The following is a 26551-nucleotide window of genomic DNA, read 5'->3' as shown; positions in this document are numbered from 1 at the left end:
CTCGTGGGAGGAAGGGCACAGCCCAGCTAGCAGCAGCAGCAGCAGCAGCAGCAGCATCTGGGCCAGGCTGCTGCTGCAGCCACCCCAGGGAACCTGCTTGGCTTCCCCAGCATCCCACTCACTCTGGGCACTGGTAGGGAAGCAGCGGGGGCAGCTGAGGAGCTGCAGCTAGGTGGGGCAGAGAGTGTGGGGATGGGTCTGCCGGCACCACAATGTCCTTGCCCAGGGGACGGCAGAAGCATGGGCAGATAACGTGTGGGGACCTTGCAAACACTCCCTCACATGACACACAGCTCCCGCTGTTGATAGCAGTAGCAGAAGGCGGTGCACTCAGGGCACTCGTGCCCTGCACACACACTGGCACCTGGCAGTGCGCAGCTCCAGCCAGTGCTGTACATGGGGGCAAGGAGCTCAGCCTGCCCACCTCTATCCAGCCCCAGAAGTGGAGGGAACCCTTGGCACTGTGCAGCAGGGGTGGGAAAGGCAGCCAGCTCCAGTGCAGGGCTTTCTTCAGTGCCATGCAAACGTGGGAGCTGCATGTGTGCTACGTGGAGACCCCGTGATGGAGGTGGGCTGGGCAGGCTGCTGTCCTTGCCCCCACACACAGCACTGGCAGGATCCACATTACCAATGCCTGTGTGGGAACAGCGGGGGCTACGCAACATGTAAGGGTGTTTGGGGAGTGCTCACACCCTCCCTCACACCCCACAAGCCTCACACACACACACCCTGCCCCCACAACCCCGTCACATATACACACCCCACAACATTCGCTATGCCCCCACACGTACAGACACACTCCCCTACAAACCCCCATATGGACACCCCCCACACCCCACCATATACATACACCCCACCCTGAACCACACCCCATACCCTTCACACACAATATACAAGAGTAAAACTTTACTTTTGAGCTATTATGCAATCCCCTCTATAAAGAGTATGCAAACACAAATAATAACAAATATTTTTTGTAATTAAATTAAAATATGTTATAGTAGGTGTTTGGATTTTAGTATATGAACTGTTTTTTTTTTCTAGTTCAAAGATGGCAACCCTGTTCTCCCAAAAGAAGTATTTCCAAGGAGCAAGGGGAGAGACTTCTGGTAGCAAAGACCAAGGGGCAGGGCTTCTGGTCCCAATATGGAGACCACAAGGCAAGGCAATTGTCAAGTGGGGAGCTACCTATGTGATGCTCAACAGCTCACCAAAACTTGTTAAGCGGCCCTCCAGCCAAAATAATTACTTACCCCTGATCTAGACCAACACCCTGCCAAAGGCAGGTTCATCCTTATTCAAACCATTCTATACAAATCCATTGTCTAATCTGTTAGTAAAACTACAGTCAACACCAAACCTAACTACTAAGTATAACACCCTAGCTTGCCAAATGTAAAGCAGGAGTATAATGATGGCCAATGTCCTACTGCTGCAAGGGTTGCCAAGAGATCCAAGGAAAACAGCCATGACCCCTGCTCCAGAGGAAGGCAAAAACCCCTATAGTATGTACCAATCTAACCATTAGGTAAATTCCTTCCTGACCCCAAATATGGTGATCAGTCTGACCTTGAGGAAGGGGCAAGACACTCTAGCCAGAAACTTCTAGGTTTAAAACCCAATAGAAACACTTGCACTTCCCAGGCAAAATCCCCAGCCTTAGCTGCAGCCAACATTCGATGCTTCCGAGGAAGCTGAAAGCCCTGGGCCCTACAACACGTGTAGCACCAGAAAGGGGGGGAAAAAATCCTTCCTAGCCCCACGTGGCAACCAGCAAAGCTCAGAAGAATGGGAAATGCCCATAGTAGAGCATGGGCATAGCTACTCATAGATAATGCCTGAAAAATGCTTGTCCAGCCTCTTCTTGAACACACTCACTAATGGAGATTCCACAACTTCCCTAGGCAGACTACTTTATTGCCTCATGGTTCTAACACTGAAGAAGTTTTTCCTGATATCCAATTTAAATCTATTTTGCTACAACTTCAAGTCACTGCTCCACATCCTGCTCTCTGCAACAAGAGATAAAGGATATTCTACCTCTTCTTTATGGCAGTCCTTCAGATATTTGGAGACTGCTATTATATCCCCTCTTAAATGCCATTTCCACAACTGAACATGCCTAACACCTTCAATCTCTCCCCATCTTTTTAGTTGCCTGCCTCTGGACCTGTACGGCCCAAAACTGCATACAATACTTTACACAAGGCCTAATCAGTACCAAATAAAAAGGCACTTCACCTCCTGTGTCCTGCAGCTATTGTTTCCATTGATGCAACCCAAAATGGCACTCATCTTTTCTGCAACTGTGTTGTTCTGCAGATTCATATAGAGTCTGTCGTCCACCAAGACTCCAAGATCTCCTATAGTGCTGCCATCCAGCTAGGTGTCAACCATTTTTTGCTTGTGTTTTTCATTATTTTTCTCAAGGTACAGAACCTTGCATTTGTCACTGTTAGCTCCAGCCCAGCTTTCCAATCTGTCAGGATCTTCTGAATTGAATTCCTGTCCTCCAGCATGTTCCATAGTTGGTAGAGTCAGAAAGAACCTGAGCAGATCATCAAGTCCAACTCCCTGACATGGGCAGAAAAGGATGCTGGGGTCAAATTACCCAGGCTAGGTGATTATCAAGCCTCCTTCTGAAGACCACCAGGGTAGGAGCGAGCACCACTTCCTTTAGAAGTTGGTTCCAGACCCTAGCCGCCCTGACAGTGAAGTAGCACCTCCTGATATCTAGCATGAATCTACTCTCCATCAACTTATGGCTGTTATTCCTTGTTATTCCCGGTAGTGCTTGGGGGAACAGGGACTCTCCCAAAGCCTGCTGGTCCCCCTTGGCAAGTTTGTAGACAGCCACCAGATCCCCTCTCAACCTTCTCTTGTGGAGGCTGAACAGGTTCAGGTCCCATAGCTTCCACTCATAGGGCCTGCCTTGCTGCCCCCCGATCATGCGAGTGGCCCTCCTCTGGACCCTCTCGATGCTGTCCACATCTCTCCTGAAGTGCGGTGCCCAGAACTGGACGCAGTACTCCAACTGCGGCCTGACCAGTGTTGTATAGACAGGGAGAATCACCTCCTTGGACCTGCTTGAGATGCATCTGTGGATGCATGACAAGGTATGGCTGGCCTTCTTGACTGCGTCCCCACATTGTCGGCCTATGTTTGTTTTGGCATCAATAATGACACCAAGATCCTTTTCTGACTCTGTGCTGACTAGAAGGGAGTTTCCCAGCCTGTAGGTATGCTGCTGGTTCTTCCTCCCTAGGTGCAGTACCTTGCACTTGTCAATACTGAAGCCCATCCTGTTCTCATCTGCCCACCCCTGTAACTTGTCTAGATCTGGTTGCAGCCCATCTCTCTCCTCCAGCTTGCCCACTTCTCCCCACATCTTAGTGTCATCTGTGAATTTGAACAAGGTCCTTTTCACCCCCTTGTCCAAGTCGCTGATGAAGATGTTGAACAATGCAGGCCCAAGGACCAAGCCCTGGGGGACCCCACTGCCCACATCTCTCCAGGTTGAAAAAGACCGATCCACCACCAGTCTCTAGATGCAGCCCTCCAGCCAAGTTGTAACCCATCTGACTGTGTAGGTATTGATGCCACAGTCGCCTAATTTCTTAATGAGAATGGGGTGAGAGACAGTGTCGAAGGCCTTCCTAAAGTCCAGAAAGACTATGTCCACCGCAACACCTGCATCCAAGGATTTTGTGACCTGGTCGTAGAAGGCCATCAGGTTGGTCTGACAAGACCTTCCTTGAGTGATCCCACGTTGGTTGCCCCTAAGCATGATCTCCCCTGCTGGTCCCTGGTAGATGTGCTCCTGGATAATTTTCATAGATTTCATAGACATCTGGGCTTGAAGGGACCCCGGAGGATCATCGAGTCCAGCCTCCTGCCCCAGGGGCAGGAAGTCAGCACGGATCATAGGATCCCAGGACAATAAACATCCAAATGTGTCTCGAAGGCATTCGAAGTGGGTGCTTGAAGCACCTCTGGTGGCAATCTATCCCAAACCTTGGGGGCTCAGACAGTAAAGAAGTTCTTCCTTAAGTTCATCCTGAACTGGTGGCGGTGGAGTTTGCGACCTTTCAATCTGCTCATCCCTTTCGGTGCTCTTGTGAACAGACATTCCCCCCGATCCTGATAATCACCCCTGATAAACTTTTGCATGGCCACCAAATCACCCCTGAGCCTACGCTTTACTAGGCTGAGGAGTCCCATGGCTCTCAGCCTCTCATCATAAGGTCTGTTTTCCTGACCCATGATTATGCGCATGGCTCTTCTCTGGACTCTCTCAAGCTTCTCCACATCCTTTTTGAATTGTGGAGCCCAAAACTGGATGAAGTACTCCAGGTGCAGCTTCAGCAAGGCCAAGTACAATGGGAGAATGACATCCCAGGATTTGCTTGAGAAGCATCTATGGATGCAAACCAGCGTTTTGCTTGCTTTACTAGCCGCAGCATCACATTGAAGGCTTATGTTCATCTTGTGGTCAATCATGACCCCCAAGTCCCTTTCATCTGTAGTGCTAACCAGCATAGCACTGCCGAGCCTCTAAGGATGCTGCAGGTTTTTCCTCTCAAGGTGGAAAACCTTGCATTTTTCAGTGTTGAACACCATCAGGTTCTCATCTGCCCATTTCATGAGCCTGTCAATATCTGCCTAGATCACGCTCCTGTCCTTACATGTGGATGCTTTACCCTAGAGTTTGGTGTCATTGGCAAACTTGGCTAGTCCACTTCTGACACCAATGTCTACATCACTGATGAAGATGTTAAACAGTATAGGCCCTAGAAAAGAGCCTTGAGGGACCCCACTGGTCACAGGGCACCATGACAATTGACTTCTGTCAATTACCACCCTCTGGGTCTGACCACAGAGCCAATTTCCCAGCCAGTGGATCATAGTGAGGTCGAGGCCGCAGTTGGTAGTTTTGCTAAGACGTGATCATGGGATACCAGATAGAAGGCTTTTTTAAAGTCAAGATATACGACATCAATCTTTTCCCCCATGTCCAGGTGATAGGTCACCTGGTCATAAAAGGATACACGATCGGTCAAACAAGACCTACCCTCAACATGCTGGTATCCCTCAGGATATTGCCATCAGCTAGTCTGTTAAGGATGGCCTCCCTGATAATCTTTTCCAAGACCTTGCCCAGGATTGAGGTCAGGTTGATGCACCTGTAGTTTGCCGCATCTACTTCCCTCCCTTACTTGAAGATTGGCTAGACACTGGCCTTCTTCCAATCTTCAGGCACTTCACTAGGCTGCTAGGAGTTCTCAAAGATCTGTACCAGGGGCTATGATGCTATGAGCTATGATACTTGCCAGCTCCTTGAGTACCCTTGGGTATAAACCATAAGGGCTGGGTAACTTGAAGGTATCCAGCCTCTCAAGGTGTTTCTTCATGAGGTCAGCTTCAATGGAGGGCAAGGAATCTCCCTCACCCGGGCCTCCCTGACCCACAGTGGGCAGGGGCCTCTCATGGGATTGGTGAAAAACTGATACAAAGTACCCATTTAGCAAGTTTGTTTTTTCCTGGGCATCAGTTGTCAGTTGTCCCATCTGGTTTAGCAGGGGTCCAATGTTGTCCTTGCTTTTCCTCTGGCTCCCCACATATCTAAAAAACGGACTTTTTATTGTCCTTGATATTTGTAGCTAGCTGGAGTTCCATTGCAGCCTTGGATTACCTGGTTTGCTCTCTGCAGGTCCAGACCAGAGCAGAGCATTCCTCCTTGGTGGTGGTTCCAGTCCTCCATCCTTTGTAGGTCTTCCTTTTAAGATGCAGGAGGTCCGCCAGTTCCCTGGAGAGACAAGGGGGCTGCTGTGCCCTTTTGCTGCCTTTCCTCCGAGATGGGATGGACTTTGCTTGCGCATCCAGGATTGCTCCATTGAGGAGCAGCCACTTGTCCTGAACTCCCCTCTCCTTTGGGCTGTAGCCCTTTAGGGCCTCACTGACGATCCTCCTTAGTTTGTCAAAGTCAGCTTTCCTGAAGTCAATGACTTCTGTATTACTGACTGACTTGCCAGCTTGGCAGTAACCAATAAATCTCTATTTACATTAATTTCTATGGGGAAATGGGTTCTGCTTAACACTCATTTTTTCTGGAACCAATTAAAAGCATTACGCGGGGGTTGCCTGTATCCACTATTCTGTAAATGTCACACGAGCACCTTGGAAAACCAGCTCAAGAGAGAAAACTGAACTGGTCATAAACAATGTGCTGTCAGACTAGCACAATAACCAACTGAAAAAAACAAAGAACTCTTTTCTTCTCCTTTAGTGATTTTCATTAACGATAACTAGTTAGAGTTTCTTATACTAGTAGATAAAGTTTTCAGACAAATATGATTTTCATATGTGGTAACCTTTCATACGGTGCCAAAAATGTCACATCATTTGCAAAATAATATAAAATACTTCATATTATCATCATCTGTAACTTCATAACTGTATTAAATTCTAGTCGTATCACTCCAAAATCTCCAGCATATAAATATCTAGATCTGCATGACCTCATATTTGCTGTGAATTCAACAGTTATCCTCACAGGTAATGAACACACACCTCCGAGCTTCCCACCTAAGATGTCCAGCTAGTTCCAAAATCGGCTAACTTTTGTTTCATATGTCTGTACTTACTGTTCAAAACTTATTACTTTAGAGCAGGGGTGGGCAAAATGTGGCCCACGGGCCAGATGTGTCCGGCCAGGCCATTCTATCCGGCCCGCAGGGCCCCTAAAAAATTTAGAAAGTGAATATTTATCTGCCCCTGGCTGCCTGTCATGTGGCCCTTGATGCCTTGCCAAAACTCCTGCCCCTGTTTTAGAGTTTAAATATTATGTCACTCATTGTGGATTCAGAAAAGCAATTCTTCTATTATTTTCATTCAAAAGTTAAATTGAGATTTTTGGCTCATAAACCCCCTTTGATTCCACTGGATATGTAACATATTCCAGTACACTATGGCATAAAGGACTTTGTACATCTTTCATTCTGCACTGCATTTTATTGTATGAATAGTTAGATAGCTCAGGTGTTTACCAGAGTTACAGTATATAACTAAATCGGTGAAACATCATGAGCTTCCAAAGGGAAACAATTGTTAATCCCCCATTCACTTGTTTTACTTTTCTGTTTCTTGGTTACACTTCAAGTGTGCATGCCACTGCTCTCATTAACAGCAGCACAGCATTGTGAATAAATCTTCCCATACGGTTTTAAAAATCTGCACCCCTCATGCTTCAGCAACTGAGAAGATCCAAGAATGTTTTTATCTCACAGGGAAAGAAATAGATGGAAATAGCCACACAGAGTCCACATGTGGCTCCTGGCTTAAAGTGTTCATAAAGGTTACATTTGGATACGATGCTGGTTGAATTGAAATACTATAATTTTCAAATACAAAGTATGAGTCATGAAGGACAAAACTTTAGTTCCCCAGAAGCATTGCTAAAAATTCACATGATGCAAGATTAAGTTAACTGTAGTCTATTCTAAGGGCTAAGATGTTGTCCTCTGTACACTGCATTCCATGGAGCCAAATTCATACCTGATAGCACATAAATCACTCTACCACAGCGATCATTGCAGAGTTTTCAGAAGTGTGATCATTTGGCAGGAAAAAGGATTACAGTAACTTCTAGCTGTGTTTTCTAGATGCAATAAGCCAATGTTACAGTACTTCACACACAGAGCAAACACAGAACAAGTTCACTTGGTTTAAAAAAAACTGAGATAAAAATATATTACTCTTATTTTTCATTACAATTAGAAAACTTTTAGGTTAGAAAGGAATAATGACTTAAGTAACTTCATTTTAGCAGGGATTTATAGTGTTACCAGAGTTAGGGTTACATCAGCATTTCCATAAAATTATATAGGCTAAAGATTCCATTCCAGGCTGGAACTTGGCAAAAAAGTCCTCATCCCAGGCATAAATTTTCTACCACCACAAATCTGGTTTGGCTGGTTATATTTTATAAAACCAGAAATTAAAAAAAGCAGCAAAAGTAGAATCTTAAAATAGCAATTGTCCATTTAACAACCTATGTTAAACTAAACTCAGAGTCAACTAGATTCATCCACATTTTGCTCCAGTTTTTACATTGGAGTTTAGTGGTGTCACTCCACAGGAATGAGGTGGCAGTCAGGCCAGTTAACTTATTAAAAGGCTAGATGTCCTTCATATTACAAACCAAATTTAAATTAGACAGCAGATAAATATATGTAAGGAGAGGCTATAAGCTCATACAAAGTATTTTGTGTTTAAAATAGAAATTTTGCCATTCACATGGAGTAAGAGATCTAAAGGAAAGCAAATAAAATAAGTAAAGTCAAGTATAACGTAATCTACACAGCAAAAGGTAGTTTGTTCATTATTTTCACAAGCATGGCTTGCTTTTCATTTAAAATGCTGTAACCTGGTTCTTGCTATAGCCTATTTATTGCAAGTTCCATACAATAAAATCCTTGGTGTGTTAGAATTTTACTTCAGCAAATATACATAGATTTTTTTGTTAATTAAATGTAAATATCCATTATCGCACTACTTTCACAACCATGAACTTTTAAAAGAAAGGAAAAGAAGCAGTTAGAAAGCCATATCAACTAAGCTGAACTCTTTGCCTTTGGAACAGAGTAGTTTTTATGCACCTGTAGCAAGTTCTTCAGTATACTAGGATATGCCATGAAAATGAATATAAACACGAAGATGTATAGACAGTAGTAGTAGGTCAATTAAAGTGATTTTTCAAACAAGATGTATTCTCTTAGGGAATTCTCACTTACTTGGTCTGGGTACTTGCTCCCAACTATTTCTGCCACAGTATTAAAGGAATAAGCATCTGGATAGGTCTTGGCTCCCATCTTGAGTTTAACAATAATCTTGGTGCCCTGGGAAGAGATCCGTGCCATCATTTCAGCATCTTCTATTGAAATGCAAGCTGTGGGAATCTTGGGTACATTGGACTGGTAATACTGCCACCCGGTGTGAGGGCTAAGAAAACAAAACACAGTTGTAGTTCAGTGTAACTAGCATACACTCACTAAAAGAGTATGGTTTAATTCTACAACCTTTCTGCATAACCTGTTCCAAAACTAACTCCCTCAAAAGGAGAAAACTCTTCCTTATTCAACTTTAATTTCCCTTGCTGCAATTTGGGACCATTACTCCTTGTCTAGTCCACTGCAGCCATAGATGGGAGTCTATTTTCATCCACCATATAACCATTCTTCAGGTATTTTAAGACTTATCAAATTCCAACCCCCCCACCCCAATCTTTTCTTCTCCAGGCTAAAGAATCCTAGGTCTTTCAACCTGCCCTCATAAATGTCTCCCAGGCCTCTAATAGCAATACTCTACTCCAAATCTTAACAGCAATCTCACAATTTTATATCAATTGTATGACCTAATTGCCACATCGGTCATATTCCAGGCATTTTGGCAATTATTCTGACATAGTGCTGAGGTCACAACTACAGCTTTGCATTAGCATGGGCTCTTACTGGAGGACTTGCAACTTGCCTGACTGCTATACCAGAAAAAAAAACCTGGAAAAATACTCAAGTTCATAATCAGAATTGTTTTGTCTTCCAATCTTACAGCAAAGTGACAGACACTGCAATTTAAATTTGCTACTTCATTTATTTATGTCACTGAGACTGAAGAACAAAAATGTGTTTATTTTGAAGAGTAGTATTGAATGACTCCAGGAAAACTAACACCCTGAAACCATGAATACAAATCCTATTTTTGGATTCCTAAGTTTTCTGAGACAATCATAGCCTGGAGACAAGAGAAAATAAGGAGAGTGTTTTAATAGACTCTAGAGAACTAAAGCAAAAATAGCATTCATCACCAGGGGTAGGACCCCATGCTCTCCTAGGAATAACTTTTGCCCAGTAGAGTTTTTACTCATTCTACTGTTAAAACAGCATTGTGAGGCCATGATTCCTGTCAGAGTTAAAATGTGTGAAAAATCCACAATGTCCACAAGATAAGCAAAGACAGTGGCACTGATTCCTAAATGACATCATACTTCCAGGGATTCCCCTCCTACAGCTGTCCTTGACGCAACCTAGAAAGAGGTGAAAAGGAGTAGAGGTGACAAAGAGTAAAGGTGAAAGCATATCAATTCAAATAGTTTTAGATACTCCACCACTGAGTGGAGAAGTATTGTTTCATAATGTTATAAAATGGGTAGATCACTATTGCCTAGATTACCCTTAATCCTCTGGTTAGTCACTAGATCGTTCCCATGAGACTATCACTTTCATCATCCATCATAAGGCAGGGAAATCAGTCAGTAGGGTAGAAATCCTTGATTTTAGGAAAACTAACTTCTACAAGTTTAGGAGATTGGTGGATAAGGCCCTGTTGGACCATGGTCTGATGAGGAAGGGGGGTCCAAGAAGAGTGGTCATTCCTCAAGGATACGATCCTTGGAGAACAAAGGATTTTTTTTTTTTGTTCATAAGGTAGCAAAAGGGCTGGGAGACCCCCTTGGCTCAATAAAGAGGTCATGGACCTCCTGAGAATGAACTGAGAAGTTAGTAAGAGATGGAAGCTGGGAATTACCTCCAAGGAAGAGTACACAGGAATGGCCCACCTATGTAGGGAGCGGATTAGAAAAGCAAAGGCAGGAACAGGATTCAAACTGGCCACAGCAATCAAGGACAATAAAAAGTCTTTCTTCAGATATGTAGGAAGCAGGAGAAAAAAATAAGGGAAATGTAAGACCCCTGCTGAATACAATGGGACAGCTAATAACCAACACTCAAGAGAAAACAAAACTCCTAACAGAATACTCTGCATTGGTATTCCACCAGGGTGTTAGCTTGTCTGACAGGATGCACCAGGGGGTGATCACTCACCTACAATCAGCAATGATCTTGTGAGGGAGTATCTAAAGAGGCTGGATATCTGTAAGTCAGCAGGACCAGCTGAACTACACCCAAGAGTGCTGAACAAACTAGCTGATGTAATTGCACAACCAAAGGCAAAACTTTGAATACTCATGGCACTCAGGAGAGGTCCCAGAAGACTAGAAGAGGGCCAATGTGGTGCCTATCATCAAGAAAGGAAGGAAAGAGAACCCAGGAAATTATAAGCCAATCAGTCTGACCTGGATCCCTGGAAAAATCCTGGGAAAATCCATCAAAAAATCCATCAGTGATAGGTTAACAGAAGGCAGTATTGTAAATGACAGCCAACATGGCTTTGGTGCAGGCAGGTCATGCCTGACCAACCTCATCTCCTTCTACAATCATGTAACTTGCCACCTGGATAAGAGAGATGAGGTTGATGTCATATATTTGGATTTTAAAAAGGCCTTTGACTTAGTCTCCCACAATGTCCTCATGGTAAAATTCAGAATTTGCATTCTCAACAATTTAATGGTCCAGTTGCTAGGAAACCGACTCCAAGGCTGGACCCAGAGAATGTTAATAGACAGAACTGAGTCGACATGGCAAAAGGTGACCAGTGGTGTCCCACAGCGTTCAGTACTCAGACCAGGGCTTTTCAACATATTCATCAATGATTTGGATACGGGTATGAAAAGCATACTGGCAAAGTTCATGGACGACACCAAGTTATGGATGAGTGCAGTCACGCTGGAGGACACGGTGACCTGGACAGTCTTGTAAGGTGAACGGATCAAAACTTGACGATGCTTAACACTGAGAAATATAAAGTGCTCCATCTGGGGAAAAATAATCTGCAACATACTTACAGGCTTGACAGTGCTACAATAGCTAGTACCACAACTGAAAGAGACCTGAACGACCACAGAATGAACATGAGCTAACATTGCGATGCTATAGCCAGCAGAGTAAACAAAACACTGGCGTGCATCTACCGATGCATCTCAGGCAAGACTAAGGATGTCATCCCCCCTGCTCTATGCAGCATTGGTGAGGCCGCAGGTAGAGTACTGTGTCCAGTTCTGGATGTCACACTTCAAAAAAGATGTAAAGAAGCTGGAAAGAGTCCAAACAAAGGAGGGCCACACAAATGATCAGAGGTCCAGAGAACAAACCATACAAGGAGAGGCAGCAGAGGGAGGAAGACTGATCCCTGCCCACAGGAGATGCTTGCTGCCGGGCAGGGATCAACGTCCAGTGGGGAAAATGGCCCTCAACCCCTGCTCCACCACTGTAAAGCTGGGGCTGGAAGATCCTTATCTCACAGCTTGAACCCTATGGTCATGGGACCTGGGCTGGGAGATCCTTATCTCCCAGTGCCAACTCCACAGTCATGGGGCCAGCACGGGGCAATCCTTTCCTTCCAGCACCAGCTCCACGACCACACTGTTAGGGCAACTGCAGAGCTGGCGCTGGAAGAAAAGGATCTCCCAGCACCAGCCCCGCAACCACAGAACTGGCACTGGTAGATAAAGATCTCCCAGTGCTGGCCTCATAACCATGGAGCTGGTGCTCGGAGATAAGTATATCATTAACTCAGTTATCAGACAGGGCTGCCTACTGTATTTTGCAATGTAAATGATTATCGTATGTTAAATACATGCAGTTTTGAGACTCCTTTGCAACAAATTATTCTCACTATGAACTAGAAGTGTAAATTTGGAAGGGAAGACATGTAAGATACATAATTAGTGAGCAGAGACTGAAACAAACTAATGGCATCATTCACCTTCCTCAAACTCCATGATATGGAAGATTCCTGATAAGACCAACTACTTTGGAATTTCTTACCAGAAGTTAAGGTAGCTAACTTGAGAAATATCCTTAATGGTCACACCATGTGGAACTGGAGGAGTACACAAAAAATTAGTTAATAAAGAACTACCAACATCTCCACCTGTATGGGCACAATACCAATGATAACTATAAGTGACTTCACTGCAGGTCCCTGTGTGCCCTTCCCCTCCTCCCGTTCCTACTCTACAGATACGCCAAACCTAGAAACAAGGTGGGGGGTTTTTAATTTGCTATATATAGAGATCTTGAAGTACGTCTCTCAAAACTGTCCTGCAGCTGCTATGACACACCTGACAGCGCAAAACACATAATACACAATCCCGTCACAATATGCACACCATGCACCCCACGTGACCATCACCATCACCACTGCCCATTGCAAAGGCAGACAACCTTTCTTTACCCTCTAAAGCTTACCCTTCCCCCCCCTTCTTTCCCAGTTCTTTCAGTTGCCGTTGTCATCATCGCTTTCTTCTCTTGTCATCTCTTCTGCCTTCATTGTCCTCATTATCATCATCACACTCTTTAGGTGTCCCACCCCTGAACAGCCACTGCCAGTCCATCCTCTTCCACATGATCACTGCCATTTCCTCTCCAATATCCTCTACCACTTTCTTGTAGTATCCTTGCATCTTTTTGTCCCATTTTGACACAAGCATCTACTGAGATGTGTATGCACCTGTATATGAGCAGATTCCTGGCCTTTCATAAGGCATTTCCAGAACAGGAAATTAATTGGTTCAAGTGAGCCAACAGAGGTCCCCTTCTTCTTAGACAAATGGTCAAACACTGCTGCTTCCCTGGTCAGGGTTGTGATATCTGTCACCATCTTGAGGAGTATAAAAACACTTTCCTCCACACCCCTTTGGCCAAAGGACAGAACAACACTAGGTGGTCAGTTGTCTCTGCTTGTCATAGGCAGGTTTCCCTGGTGCAATAGGGTCACTTTCTCATGGGCTACTTTCCAGTTCACATATTTGTGATCTTTCTGCAGGTCCTTGTGGAAGATTCTTTCCTGCATGGCATGGCAGCTGTCTTCAGGGAGTAGGTCTATGGTTGATACCACATCCCATTTCCTCACAGCCTCCTGCATTTTGCAGTGGTTCATTAGGGTCATTGGGCTTTCTTTCTGTAGTTTGTATTTGTTGTAGAACTGCTCCAGGGTTTCATAGTTAGTAGGGTCGAAAGGGACCTGAGCAGATCATCAAGTCCGACCCCCTGCCATGGCAGGAAAGAGTACTGGGGTCAAACGACCTCAGCAAGGTAGTTGTCTCTCCCTGTCTTAAAGACCCCCAGGGTAGGAGCCAGCACCACTTCTCTTGGAAGTTGGTTCCAGATCCTAGCCGCCCTGACAGTGAAGTAGCCTCCTGATGTCGAATCTGAATTTACCCTCTGCCAGCTTGCAACTGTTATTCCTGGTCACTCCTGGTAGTGCTTAGGGGAACAGGGACTTCCCCAGTCCCTGCTGGTCCCCTCTAACTAGTTTGTAAATGGCCACTAGATCCCCCCTCAGCCTCCTCTTGTGGAGGCTGAACAGGTTCAGGTCCCGTAGCCTCTCCTTGTAGGGCCTGCCCTGCTGCTCCTGATCATGCAAGTGGCCCTCCTCTGGACCCTCTCCATGTTGTCTACATCTCTCCTGAAGTGCGGTGCCCAGAACTGGACACAGTACTCCAGCTGCGGCCTGACTAGTGCCACATAGAGAGGGAGGATCACCTACCTGGACCTACTTGAGATGCATCTGTGGATGCAAGACAAGGTGCGGCTGGCCTTCCTGACTCCATCCCCACACTGCCGGCCCATGATCATCTTGGCATCAATGATAACGCCAAGATCCTTTCCTACCTCTGTGCTGACAAGAAGGGAGTTCCCCAGCCTGTAGGTATGGTACTGGTTCTTCCTCCCCAGGTGCAGCACCTTGCACTTGTCAGTGTTGAATCCCATCCTATTCTCATTCACCCACCCCTGTAACCTGTCTAGGTCCAATTGCAGCCTATTCCTCCCTTCTAGTGTGCCCACTTCCCCTCACATCTTAGTGTCATCAGCAAATTTGAACAGGGTGCTTTTTACCCCCTTGTCCAAATCACTGATGAAGATGTTGAACGGTGCGGGCCCGAGGACCGAGCCCTGTGGAACCCCACTGCCCACGTCCTTCCAGGTTGAGAAGGACCCATCCACTACCACCCTCTGTGTGCGGCCCTCCAGCCAGTTGGCGACCCATTTGACTGTATAGGTGTCGACACCACAGTCCCCCAATTCCTTAATGAGAACGGGGTGAGACCATGTCGAAGGCCTTCCGAGAGTCCAGAAAGACTATCCACTGCTACCCCTGCATCTAAGGTTTTGGTGACCTGGTCATTGAAGGCCACCACGTTGGTCTGACAGGACCTACCTCTAATGAACCTGTGTTGGTTGCCCCTAAGCATAATTTCCCCTGCTGGCCCCTCGTGGACATGTGCCAGAATAATTCTCTCAAAAAGCATACCCAGGATTGAGGTAAGACTATCTGGCCTCTAGTTCTCCAGGTCCTCCTTCCTCCCTTTTTTGAAGATGGGAACCACATTGGCCCTCTTCCAGTCCTCTGGCACCGCACCAGAGCGCTATCAGTCTTCGTACAGCCGTGCCAGGGTTCTATAGAACCACAGCAGTTCCCAGGTAACTAAGTTCATGAGGGGCAGTATGTATACACCCCAATGTTGTAGCATGCAACTTGCAAAATATTTCACAAAGCAGGATGTTTAGCCCCTGCACCCTGCAGTTGCTAGTTCGCAGATCTGGCTCACATATTTGGCCCAGAGGCAAAGCAGAACGTTTGGCATTCCTTGGCTTCCTCTCTGTTTTGTCTTGTACATGGTTTTCCTCTTCAAGCTCCCATCTGAGCCCCAAAAGATGCACATTGCTTTCTGGATTATGCAGACGATTTGCCCTGTGGAGGTATGTGTGTGGTGGGGGTGGGAGTAGCTCAGTGTACAGAAGCACTAGTAACAACACTGCCTTCATGAGCACCACTCACCACCCCCAGACAGGTGGTGCATATGCCACAATCCCAGTTTCTGATTGATTTTGGCCTGTCTTTTCCCACTCCTCCATCCAGTCAGCTCTGGATCAAATTCCACCGCAAGGATCTTCACCTTTCCTGGGGGTCTCCATCCCCCATTGCATGACAGGTCCCCCAGATTGCCCAATACCAGTCAGCTGCTTTTGTTTACATTGAACTTAGCCCCTGTCACTGATTTGTATGCCTGTGTGTGTTTCAGTACTTTTTCAATCAACCACTTGTCCATGCAGAGGATGTTGAAGCTGTCCATGTAGACCAGGACCCTCACTTCCCCTTGGTTGTGCCCAGGGACCTGCACTCCATTAATTCCAGGGTCTTGCCTGAGTCTCTGAGATAGAAGTTCCATCATGCAGATGAAGTCCTGCTGAACCCCCAACTGCACCAAGATTGGTGGAGTTAGGAGCCTGTTCACCAGCACCCAGTTGTTCATGTCTGTGTATAGAGGTGCACTAATACATTGGTCTGATATCGAATCAGCACCGATATAAAGAAAATTGGTTGTATCGGAAGGTTGATAATTTGGCTGACAAATGCCCATGTATGCGCACGGCCACACCACAGCACGTAGAAGCGAGAAGCGCAGCCCAGCAGCTCAGAGAGCTGTGTGCAGAAGGTAAGTCTATTCCGATGAAAATGGAGGGAAGGGGTGTGGGGGAGCAGATCCATGCCCCCCTTGGTGAGGGAGAGTGGGGCTGGAGCTGGGGCTGGAGCTGCTCAGCCAGGTGGGGCAGGGTGCAGGACAGAGCTGTGGCTCGTCTATGGAGGGAGTGAGGAGGGGGTGGAAGGGCGCTCCCACTGCTGTGCACATCCCAGAAGGGCATGGGGGGGGTGCCCCCGGATATACATGGGGGGGAGAGTGTCCCCAGACCTGCATGGGGGGGAGGGGTGGGTGGAGTTGTGCTTTCAGCACATAAGGGCTGCTCTCATGGCTGTGCTCCTGGTGTGTGGGAGCTGCACTCAAAGCAGGTGGCAGCAGCACTATGAGGGAGCTACAGCAAAATCTGGAGTGGCTGCAGCTCCCCTGTAACCCCCATCCCAGCACTGCCACTGTCCCCCTGCACAGATCTGGGAGGTACACACCCCTCCATGCCCTCCCAGGATGCGTGCAGGGGCAGGAGTTGCCACCCTCCCTACACCCCCTGGACGAGTTATGGCTCCCTCCAATGCCCTGCCCCAGCCCGGCAGCACCTGCCCCAGCCCCTCTCCCTCCCTCATGCCCCTTCTACCACAGCAGACTTACCAGCTGCATGCAGCTGTATCGGATTAGTATCAGCCAAAATACCTCCTTAAAAATAGGCAATTGGTACTGGTCCCCAAAATCTCTATTAATGCACCCCATCCATGTACAGTGTCTTTATCCAGGTGATGAAGGTCAATCAAACCCCCATCTCTTACAGGGTTTTGAACAGGAATTGGTGGGTGTAACATTGGGGGTGTAACCCCATTACTAGGAGGGCTGGGATAGGGCTACCCACAAACTCCAGCCCTTTGCTGGGGCTTTTCTGTCCCTTGACTCCCCTTCCCCTCACACCTCAGGATCCCTCATTGGGAGGCTGTGGAAACATCACTCATGGAGAGCTAGGTGTTTTCCTTCCCAGCATGCAGCAGACATAATCAGATAGCAGCCCATTTGTTAGGCAAAGCATGGTAACCGGGTCAGCTGGGCAAGAGGTCAAATGACCAGGGACACCTAAGAGAATATGAGGGGAGGCAAGAAGAGCAGAAGGGCAGCCAGAGGGGAAGACTGTCCCCAGGTGAACCCCCTAGGGAAGAAGGGGGAAATCTGCTTCAGGACAACAGAGCAAATCCTCAGATAAGTTTTTTTCTTGTTTACATTTCTTTTGGGCCCTGTACAAGCCCCCATTAGCAGTCCAGGCAGTGCTCCTGGTACCAGCCAGGGGTTTGAGTTTTAGCAAAGCAGGGTGCATCCAGGAGCAGAATGCCTGAGGCCTGGGTGGCTTCCCTGCAATGCTCCAAGGGCAGTTTGGGTTCCCATATCATGGACCTCGACTAAGACCCTGGGCAGCTACAGCAAAAGTAGCCAGTGGCAGAGGTGCTTGGCCAGACACTTTGGAGAACATACCAAGCTTGCAGGTGTAACCCAGAGTGTTTTACTGTGGGATACTCAATCATAAGCTGTCTCCAAATCAGGGTTCAACATGGCAGTGCTCTGGCCCCCCTCCCACTGGTACTGCAGTGCATCCAGTAGCTGCAGCAGGCCTCCATGGATTTGTCTTCCTGGCACTGCACACATTTGGGACTTCCCTCACAGCTACTTTCAAAATCCTGCCTCGGGTGTACTTGTAAGTGATGGTAACGACTGTCCTGGAGAAGCTTCATGGCTTAATTTCCAGGTTAGCTACACGCATGGAAGGACCAGATGAGCAGAGGTGCTCAAGAGCAGTGCCCTTGGAACCCAAGAAAGCAGCACAGATGTACCATCAATAAACCACTAGCAGCGGAAGCCCTACTTTCACATGGTCTAGGACAGTGCTTCCCAAACCTTTCCTCAGCATGACCCCATTTATGGTCCCATTTCCTCAACATGAGGCCTCACTTCCAACCCACCGTCTCCCACCCCTGTGACCCCATCCTCTGATGTTGCAACCCTATTTTGGGTCATGACCCACAGTTCGGGAACTGTTCGTTTAGGAGCAGCATTCACCCAAGAACAGCGAGACCAGAGGCCTGTTGCATTCAGATAAAGGTGACTCACAGAAACCTAGCATGTGGAAAAGGAAGCGCTAACTGTCACATGTATCTACAAATGGCTAAGTGCATATTTATTCAGCTTGGGTTTTAACATGATCAGCAAATCAGAGGGTTGGAAAAGACCTCAAGGGTTATCTTCCCTCAGTGGCTGTACCAGGTTCATAACCACTACAGAACTTTACCTCCAAGGAGTCAAAGATTCTGCCTGCAATTGATGTGGTTTGCTTTTTCCAACAGCCAACACATACCAGAGAAAGAAATCTTCACATCTGACACTCTAACGGGAGTGCTGATTAACCAGAGGATGGCAGAAGAAAAAGATTTACAGAAAGACATTAAAATCTACATTGACCTTGACCTGGCAGCCATCCCAATGACTGCCAATTTCCACCAGCAAATTAGAGACCATTAAATAAGTCTTGCCAGATACTTACTCTCCCAAAGAAGGTGGGGTTGGAAGGAGTCAACTTTCAAACAGACCTTCTACCATATTCACAGGATTAAATGATTTTCACATAGTAATGTAAGCGGCACTCTCCAAAATTCATGAGGAATACCCAAGGCGTTAACAAGTGCAGGCCAATACTGTGTAAGGTGGGCAGGTCTGGGCACAGAATCTAGACCCTATTAGAAGACTGAAAGAAAGGTAACAAGTAATGAAATTATTAGAAACATTACTTGCTGTAAAACTACCTGACAGATCTTGGCAGCATATATCAAGATTTATTTTTCTGGAAAGGTCACACACTATTATTGTAGTCAATTACTTCTCCAGATATATTGACTTGTCTTTACTCTTACACTGCCCTCATTGGAACATTTTTGAGAAAGTTCACTCCTATTTGCAAAGACATAGAATTTCTGAAGTCTTCCCATCTGAAAATGTGATTCTGTTTACCGCTGATATGTGCATGCATACCATTTGCAAAAGAACTTCACATTTTTAACATCAATATTTGTACCCACAGAGCAGAAGTACAGACTTTAGAAAGAATGTATGCGAGTGAGTGAGTGAGACAGAATGCAATTTGCTAGATTTGTAAAATGGAAAACAAAGTCTACCCTGTAGCATGATACTGACCTCTAAAATCATTGGACCTATATATATACAATTTCTAGTATACTGTCATCACTGCTTGCGCCTGAACTCTTTTCAACAGAATTTCTGACAGGATGAAAATTAAGCAGTCACAATGTAGAATCAACACAACTTAACCTTAAGGAGCTAAGAAAATGAAATGCTGGAATAATAACTAAGCAGCATAGAATAGGAATTTAAACTCCCAAAGCTTGGCACAGAACAAAACCACTTCCTGAACTAAGACAAGGGAAAAAAAAATTCTGATCAAAAGCTCCCAGACATTTGGAATTTGATAGATTCCCACAACTTACATAGAGACTGCAAAGCAAAGGGGGGGGCAGAAATACCAGAATCATATGCAAGATTTCCCAACAGAAGAAAGGAGCAAAAGGAATATGCTGTCAGGCACTGGCGATGTCTAAGGGGCGCACACAGGTGCATGTTCACCCCCTGAGTGTGGTGGTGCACCCCTGTGAAAAGGCGTCGCTCGCCACTCCATCCCTCCTCTGCTGCCGATGGTGCCTGTGGGTGGTCCACGAATGCCGCTGGCCACCACCAGTGCGCTGCTGGCAGTGTCGGCAGTGTCTGTGCGTGGTTGCCAACCACTGGTCAGCACTCACCACACCGTCTCCCACTGCCAACACTGCTGCAACAGCTCCCCACTTGCCTCCACCATGCTCCTGCCGCCAACAGCGCCAGCACTGGCTGCAGGAGCTTGCCATGCCCCTGCAACCTCCGGGAGCACGTGGCATTCATGCCATCAGAAAATGAATCCCTCTCTCAAAGAGCGCAACATGAAAACTCAATAGAAGTGAACATAGGGTCCAGAAGACTGATCAGACCCCCTTCAAAGACTGGGATGTTAGAACACCAATTAGGGAACTAGATAATGGATAAAATAATGTTAATAGCATTAAGGAGTATGACATTTATTCTATGTATGTATACAAACAATTCAGAGAATGTGGCAGAAGAACTCAGACTGATAGCGAAGGAAACCGGGAGAAGCAGTTTGAGACGTAGGGCTTGGGAACAAGTTGGCTAGGGACAAAAGTTACACATAAACTGGTTTAAGTGCTCAGAAACCTGTTTAAACCTGTAGCAGAACAAAAGTTCAGTCTATATAAACCAGTTTCAAAATGGCTGAAACTGGCTTAAGATAAACCTGGTTGAATGTAGTATCAAACTTAACTGATTTAGGTCAAACCAGTTTATGAAACTTCTGTCCCAGACCCCTTCCTGGTTCAAGTTAAATCAGAGTCCCCCAGCATCCCAGGATACTTTGCAGCCCTGGGCTGGGCTGTGATATCTGCCCCCGAGAGCAGGGTTGACCCGACCTTTGTTCTCTAGCTGGAGCAGTGAGGGCTGGCTGACAAGGGCATGGGGGGGTCTGGGAAATCCGGCTAGGGACTGCAGCTGGGTCTGCCGGGGATGGGGGTGCAGACCCTGCCAGAATTTCCCCTGCTGCAGCAGAGGGGGTGGGGCAACAGCTTAAGAGGAACTGCCCCTCCCCAGGCAAACCTCTGCTGTGGTGTGGGGTCTGGGAGAGGCTTTAATTCCCACTTCCCCAGCTCAGCGTGCTGCCCATGCCCCCTGCTCTCCTCTGGAGCAAGGCATGGGTGGGTAACAACCTGAGAGAAACTGCCCCCCACCAGGAAAACCCCAGCTAGGGTAGAGGGTCTGGGAGGGGTTTTAATCCCCACCCCCCTTCCCTGGCTCAGTATGCTGGCCAGCAGAAGAGAATCCCAGAACTACATTTATATTATAAAACAGCAGGAGACAAGCTCCAGCACCTCCTCCCACCTCTTGCAGAGACTGAGGCAGGCAAGCAGTTGATAAGGGGGGAAGGCGGGAGTGTAATTCCCTTCAGCTCCCCCAGGCTATGCTGGGGCAAGGGGAGGGAGAGGCTGGGGGACTGGGGCTGGTCGGACTGGTCTCCTGCCACCTGTAAGCCCACAGCCAAGCCCTGCAGGACCAGACAGAGGTAGGTGGTGTTGGGAAAGGCCTGCCACAATCATCGCATATATGTATTCAAGATGGAGCTAAGGAAATAGGAGAGGGACTGCTTGAGCTGGTCTGACCAAAGAAAGCAGAGAACTAAATTTGCATTATAAAGCAGAACTGGTAAAATTAGTGGCTGGAGATTAGAACAGCGTTTTCCAGCCAGTGTGCTGAGGCACACTGGTGTGCCATCAGGTACATCCAGGTGTGCTGCAGCATTTTGGGCTACAGCCATGCCCCCTGCCTGGCTGGAGCCATGTGCCCCACCTGCTGCTGCTGCTGCAGATACAGACAGATAGGGAGTGGGGCTTCAGTCAGGCAGGGGGCATAGCTCCAACCCAAAATGCAGTCCGGCTGTGGCCATGCTTCCTGTCAGCATCTGGCTGGCTGCACACCAACCCCGCCCCCCCCCCCCAGTTGGTGTCCAGCTGGTTGTGCGCTACCCACCTCCTCCCTGTTGGTGTCTGGCTGGCCATGCACCACCCCCTCACCCACCCCCACGCTGCGCCTAGTGTCCCGCAGTGCTATTTTATTTAGGTAAGTGTGCCATGGTGTGAAAAAGGTAGAGAAACACTGGACTAGAATACCCAAGACGACATAAGAGACAATGAATGTGTGAGAGTTGTGCCAAAGGTGCTATAGATGACAAGCATGCTAATGTCAAAGAACCCAAGGGGGAGAATGGAGAGCAAATGAGCCTATAAAAACCCAAGCAGAAATGAGGCCTGTGGGATCTCCACTCCAACACCTAAGACTACCAGCCGATTCCCCAACAAGGACTTTCTGAATCCCTGGCTGTTAGGAGACACTGTCCTCTGGATTAGACTTATGCAAGACTTTCTCTCATCTTTTTGGTTAACTGCGTTCCATTTTAAGTTAGACTAAGCCTCATGTGCTCTCACTGTGTTTTACTGGGATGTCTCTTAGCTTAGGTGAAGATTTTTTTTTATTGCTCTGTTGTGTGCTTGAGGTTGCAAATTGCTGTGTTCAGTACATGCTCACTTCAGAGAAAGGACTGTTCTTGTTCAAGTTTTCATGAATTTAATGTCTTTTTTCCTACCCACCTCCTCCTCAGCCTGGCAGAAGCTGCCCCCCACCCCAGCTCGAGCGGGGCATGGGGTAGAAGTCTGCCAGGCACTGCCTCCCGGGCCCAGGGACACCTGGGCTAGGATCTCATGTGGGCCATGGTGGGTTTAAAGCACCCCTCCCCCTAGCCTCAGTGGGACCTGGCCACACTCACTCTGCTCTAGCAGGGAGGGTGATAAAAGCCTTGAAGGTTCAGTCCCTTCTCTTTGCAAGTGGATGGCAGGCTGGAAGGCATGCTCCAGCACATCCCCCCAAACTCCACCAGCTTCTGGCCTAAGCCACTGCAGGCATGTGGCTGCATTTCCTGAATCAAAAGTGAATGTCTGTTCACTTGTTTCTCGGTTTAATCTCTGTAGTTTAGACTAACCTGCAAAGACTGAATCGATTCACCCTTGGGCTTTTTGACCATCTGTACTTAGCCATTGGGACTGGGGTAAGAGAACTTTCTCTCTGGCGTGAGGATAGGCTGAAGAGAAAGCAACAAATAAGCAGAAAGAATAAGTAAGTGTCTGCATTCATTAAAGCATACTCTCCTCCAGTTCATATTTCCTCAGTCTCACTGTTCCTCTGTGGTCAGCAAATTTCTGTAAAACCCACTGCCAGAGTACATGCTCTAGTCAACACGGTACGGCAATATTTGACAGCTATCACACCATTAGTCTGTGGGGCAGTTCTCATGGTCATTGATGTGTCATGTGGGTAACAATATCATGCCACCTGGTGAAATTTCTGTTCTTTCATTTTAAGTCTTTTAAAAAACCTTAGAAAATATAATTTTATCCACACGCAGGCTTAACATTAAGATTGCAAAGTTAAGAACTGCCAGAATTAAGGTTGTTCTTGTAACCTTAGTTGTACCTCTTTTGCATACATTTTGATTTAGTTCTGAATTATGGGATAATATATATTTTTTCCCCCATCAGACACCTGCCTAACTCTGTACACAGGATGTATCTCAGTAGAGTAGAGTTGGAAGGCACCTCACGAGGCCATGCAGTCAAACTTCTCTCAGGGGAGGACTGTCCTTGACAAAATAGTCCCAGTCTGTCTCTTAACCTTCTCTTAAAAGCATCCAAGAATGGAGATTATATTTTCACATTCAAAGGATGGAGATGAATCAGGGTTGGGCCGTGAAAATGATGTCTCTGTAAAGGTTCCTTCATTTATTGTAAGTGGAAAGCATACATGAAGAAGACAATAACAGGTTTGTCAGAGCTGTGTGTTTGATTGCTGTTCTGAAGAATTAGATTCTACTCTTGCCTCTGTGCCACAGAACTCCTATGTGATGCCAGGCAAGCCACCTAAACCAAACTTCTTGTTAGGTGACCACCGATTAAGACAAGATCAATTTAGGGGTATAAAATTTAAAACCTCTGGGTCTGTTTTGCAGGAATGCTGGATATTCTTATAGAAGTGAAGAAGTCACTGAGCTATACTTTGAATGTAGAAACATATCTATAAAGTACTCTGAAATATGAAGGTCAAGGTATCTTCAACTGGGTTCCAAAAAAAAACCCCCAAAAAACCCAACAGATAATTTTTAACACTCCCATCCTGCCAGGCGTGACCAGGAATAACGGTCACAAGCTGGCAGAGGGTAGATTTAGGCTGGATATCAGGAGGCGCTACTTCACAGTCAGGGCGGCTAGGATCTGGAACCAACTTCCAAGAGAAGTGGTGCAGGCTCCTACCCTGGGGGTTTTTAAGAGGAGGCTAGATGAACACCTTGCTGGGGTCGTTTGACCCCCAGTACTCCTTCCTGCCATGGCAGGGGGTCAGATTAGATGATCTACTCAGGTCCCTTCCGACCCTAGAAAATATGAAACTACTTTAGAAACATTTGGATATTATCATGACCATAGAAAAGGCCATAAGGAAATGAATTATTCTGTCTACATAGTACAGTTTGAATAGCGCATAGTAAAATAAAAATGGGAAGATATTGAAGTATCAAAAAACCCCAAACCCCTTAAATAAACTAACTGTTCACACAGAAAACAGTCCATCTTGTGCACTGAACCAAGCAAGGACACTGTAGAAAAATATAACTATATAATCACACAATTAAAATAATTAAGAAATCTGCATTTCGGCGGTTTGCAACTTTCTGGGCTTGTGACTCCACTTCCAGTGCAAGTCAGAACTAAACTTCCAAGAAGCTCACAATCCTACTGGTAAGTGTTACTGCCCTACTTGAGGTAGTGGCTCCCAGCTGGCCTGCATTAAGGTCATATGGGCAATCTTAAATCTTTCATTTCCTAGATTGAGTGCTTGACTTTACAACCTTAAGAAAATGCCTTTTTATCATAATTTGACTGTACTATAAAAGGGCTTGAGAGCAAACATATATAAATGCATTTTATTTTAAAGGTGACTTCACTGAACTCCCTCAGGTTAAAGCTCCACCTCAGCAAGAAAACCTGATTCTGGGCTCAGAAGAATGCTTGTCTACTTCATTCTTGATAATCACTCTATTGCAAAGACACTGAAAATGGCAGCATACACTGCAAATCTATTTATAAAACTAAAAACATTCAACAAAAGAATGTCACAGCTAAAGGACATAATTACCATTTCCCATACAATGTTGCTTTTTTTTTTACTCGCATAAATAACAAATCATTTTCCTTTTGACATCTGCTGCCCAATAAATGCAGAACAGAAGATCAAAGTCTGCCCACAATAAGGAGAACTAACGTGTCTATTTGCACGGAATCAGAATTCATTTTGCACAAAATCTTCATAAAACAGCAAAGACTTCTCTTATTTCAGACCACTGGTGTTACTTTTATGCAAAGCTGAAGAACATAGTATAGCCACTGTAAACTAGCACTGACAAGAGCTTTTAGCACTTATTATTTTAGATGTACTTGGTAAGTCCCAAATTTCTAAGTAGCCATTTGAGGCAGCCATTTAGAACGTACAACAAATATGCTGTGTGCAAAAGACAACACTGATGGTTTCACATATCGTAGATAACTTGTGACAATTCTATCAGTAAGCACGTTTAGAATGTCATTGTCACATTTCTTCACACAGTGAACAAGAACACAGAATACAAATGTTTGTTCCTCAAATTCTTCTGTGCTGGACAATGCACTAGAAAAAAAATGATATAGGGAAATGTTACCCAATGACCATGGAATGGCCCTACGGAATGAAAAAAAAAAGAAGATGGCAAAGAGCTAATGAGTTAGGATACAAAGAACGCTTCTAGGCTAAAAAACATTCCTGAAACAGGCTCTCTTTCTCTTCAGCACAGCATATCAAATAGAAATGTAACAAACATATCTATCTGATTTTGGGGGCGGAAGGGGAAGTCAACAGTTACTCTTTAACATGGCAACTGCCTGAATCTCCCTGCCAATTCCTATGCTTTTAATCAGGTTTTCCAACATTCTTTTATAATATTGTTTTTCCAAAGAGATATAAACAAGTAAAAGGGGAGAGCATGTAACTGTGTGGCTAGTTTCCTTTGTATAGGCCAGTGGGTCTCAACTTTTTGTGACTTGAGAGTCACCCCTGAAAAGATTTGCAGCACCTCTTTGGCACCTCTCAGAAAACATCAGCTTTTAGTTTACACTCTTCTTTGACTACAGAAAAATAGAGTGTTTTTTTTCTGTTGCAAATAACTCAGAAAGACCCCAGCTATGGATTCCTACTTGAAAATCTGTGCTTATCTTGTGCACGCCTAAGAGTGCTAATATGTGTATCATTCCCATGGCACCCATGAAAGGATTTCAAGATAGCCCAGAGTGCCTGGTTGAGAATCACTGGTCTAGGCAAACAGACTAAAATGCACAGAATAATTTCTCCATTTCATATTTATAAATCACAGAAGTTCTAAGAAATACTAGTAACTGCACTAAGTATAACATTTTGAGTGATTTG

The 26551-nt window shown here is 46.0% G+C and overlaps 1 protein-coding gene across 4 annotated transcripts in view; it reads right to left on the bottom strand.

The window, feature by feature from the left end:
- The window catches only part of CPQ (carboxypeptidase Q), a 309733-nt gene that overhangs the window by 178760 nt on the left and 104422 nt on the right, over nt 1-26551 (bottom strand). For all 4 annotated transcript variants that reach the window (XM_090040396.1, XM_090040394.1, XM_090040397.1 and 1 more), the window contains one exon: nt 8793-9000. In XM_090040396.1, coding sequence (XP_089896522.1) covers nt 8793-9000 — 208 coding nt within the window. The remainder of the gene's footprint in view (nt 1-8792; nt 9001-26551) is intronic.

This window comes from Crocodylus siamensis, chromosome 3 (assembly GCF_052110815.1).
Source record: "Crocodylus siamensis isolate JL-2025a chromosome 3, ASM5211081v1, whole genome shotgun sequence".
Lineage (NCBI taxonomy): Eukaryota > Metazoa > Chordata > Crocodylia > Crocodylidae > Crocodylus > Crocodylus siamensis.
The sequence above is the reverse complement of the archived record's forward strand: the minus strand, read 5'-3'. Positions and strand labels throughout refer to the sequence as shown.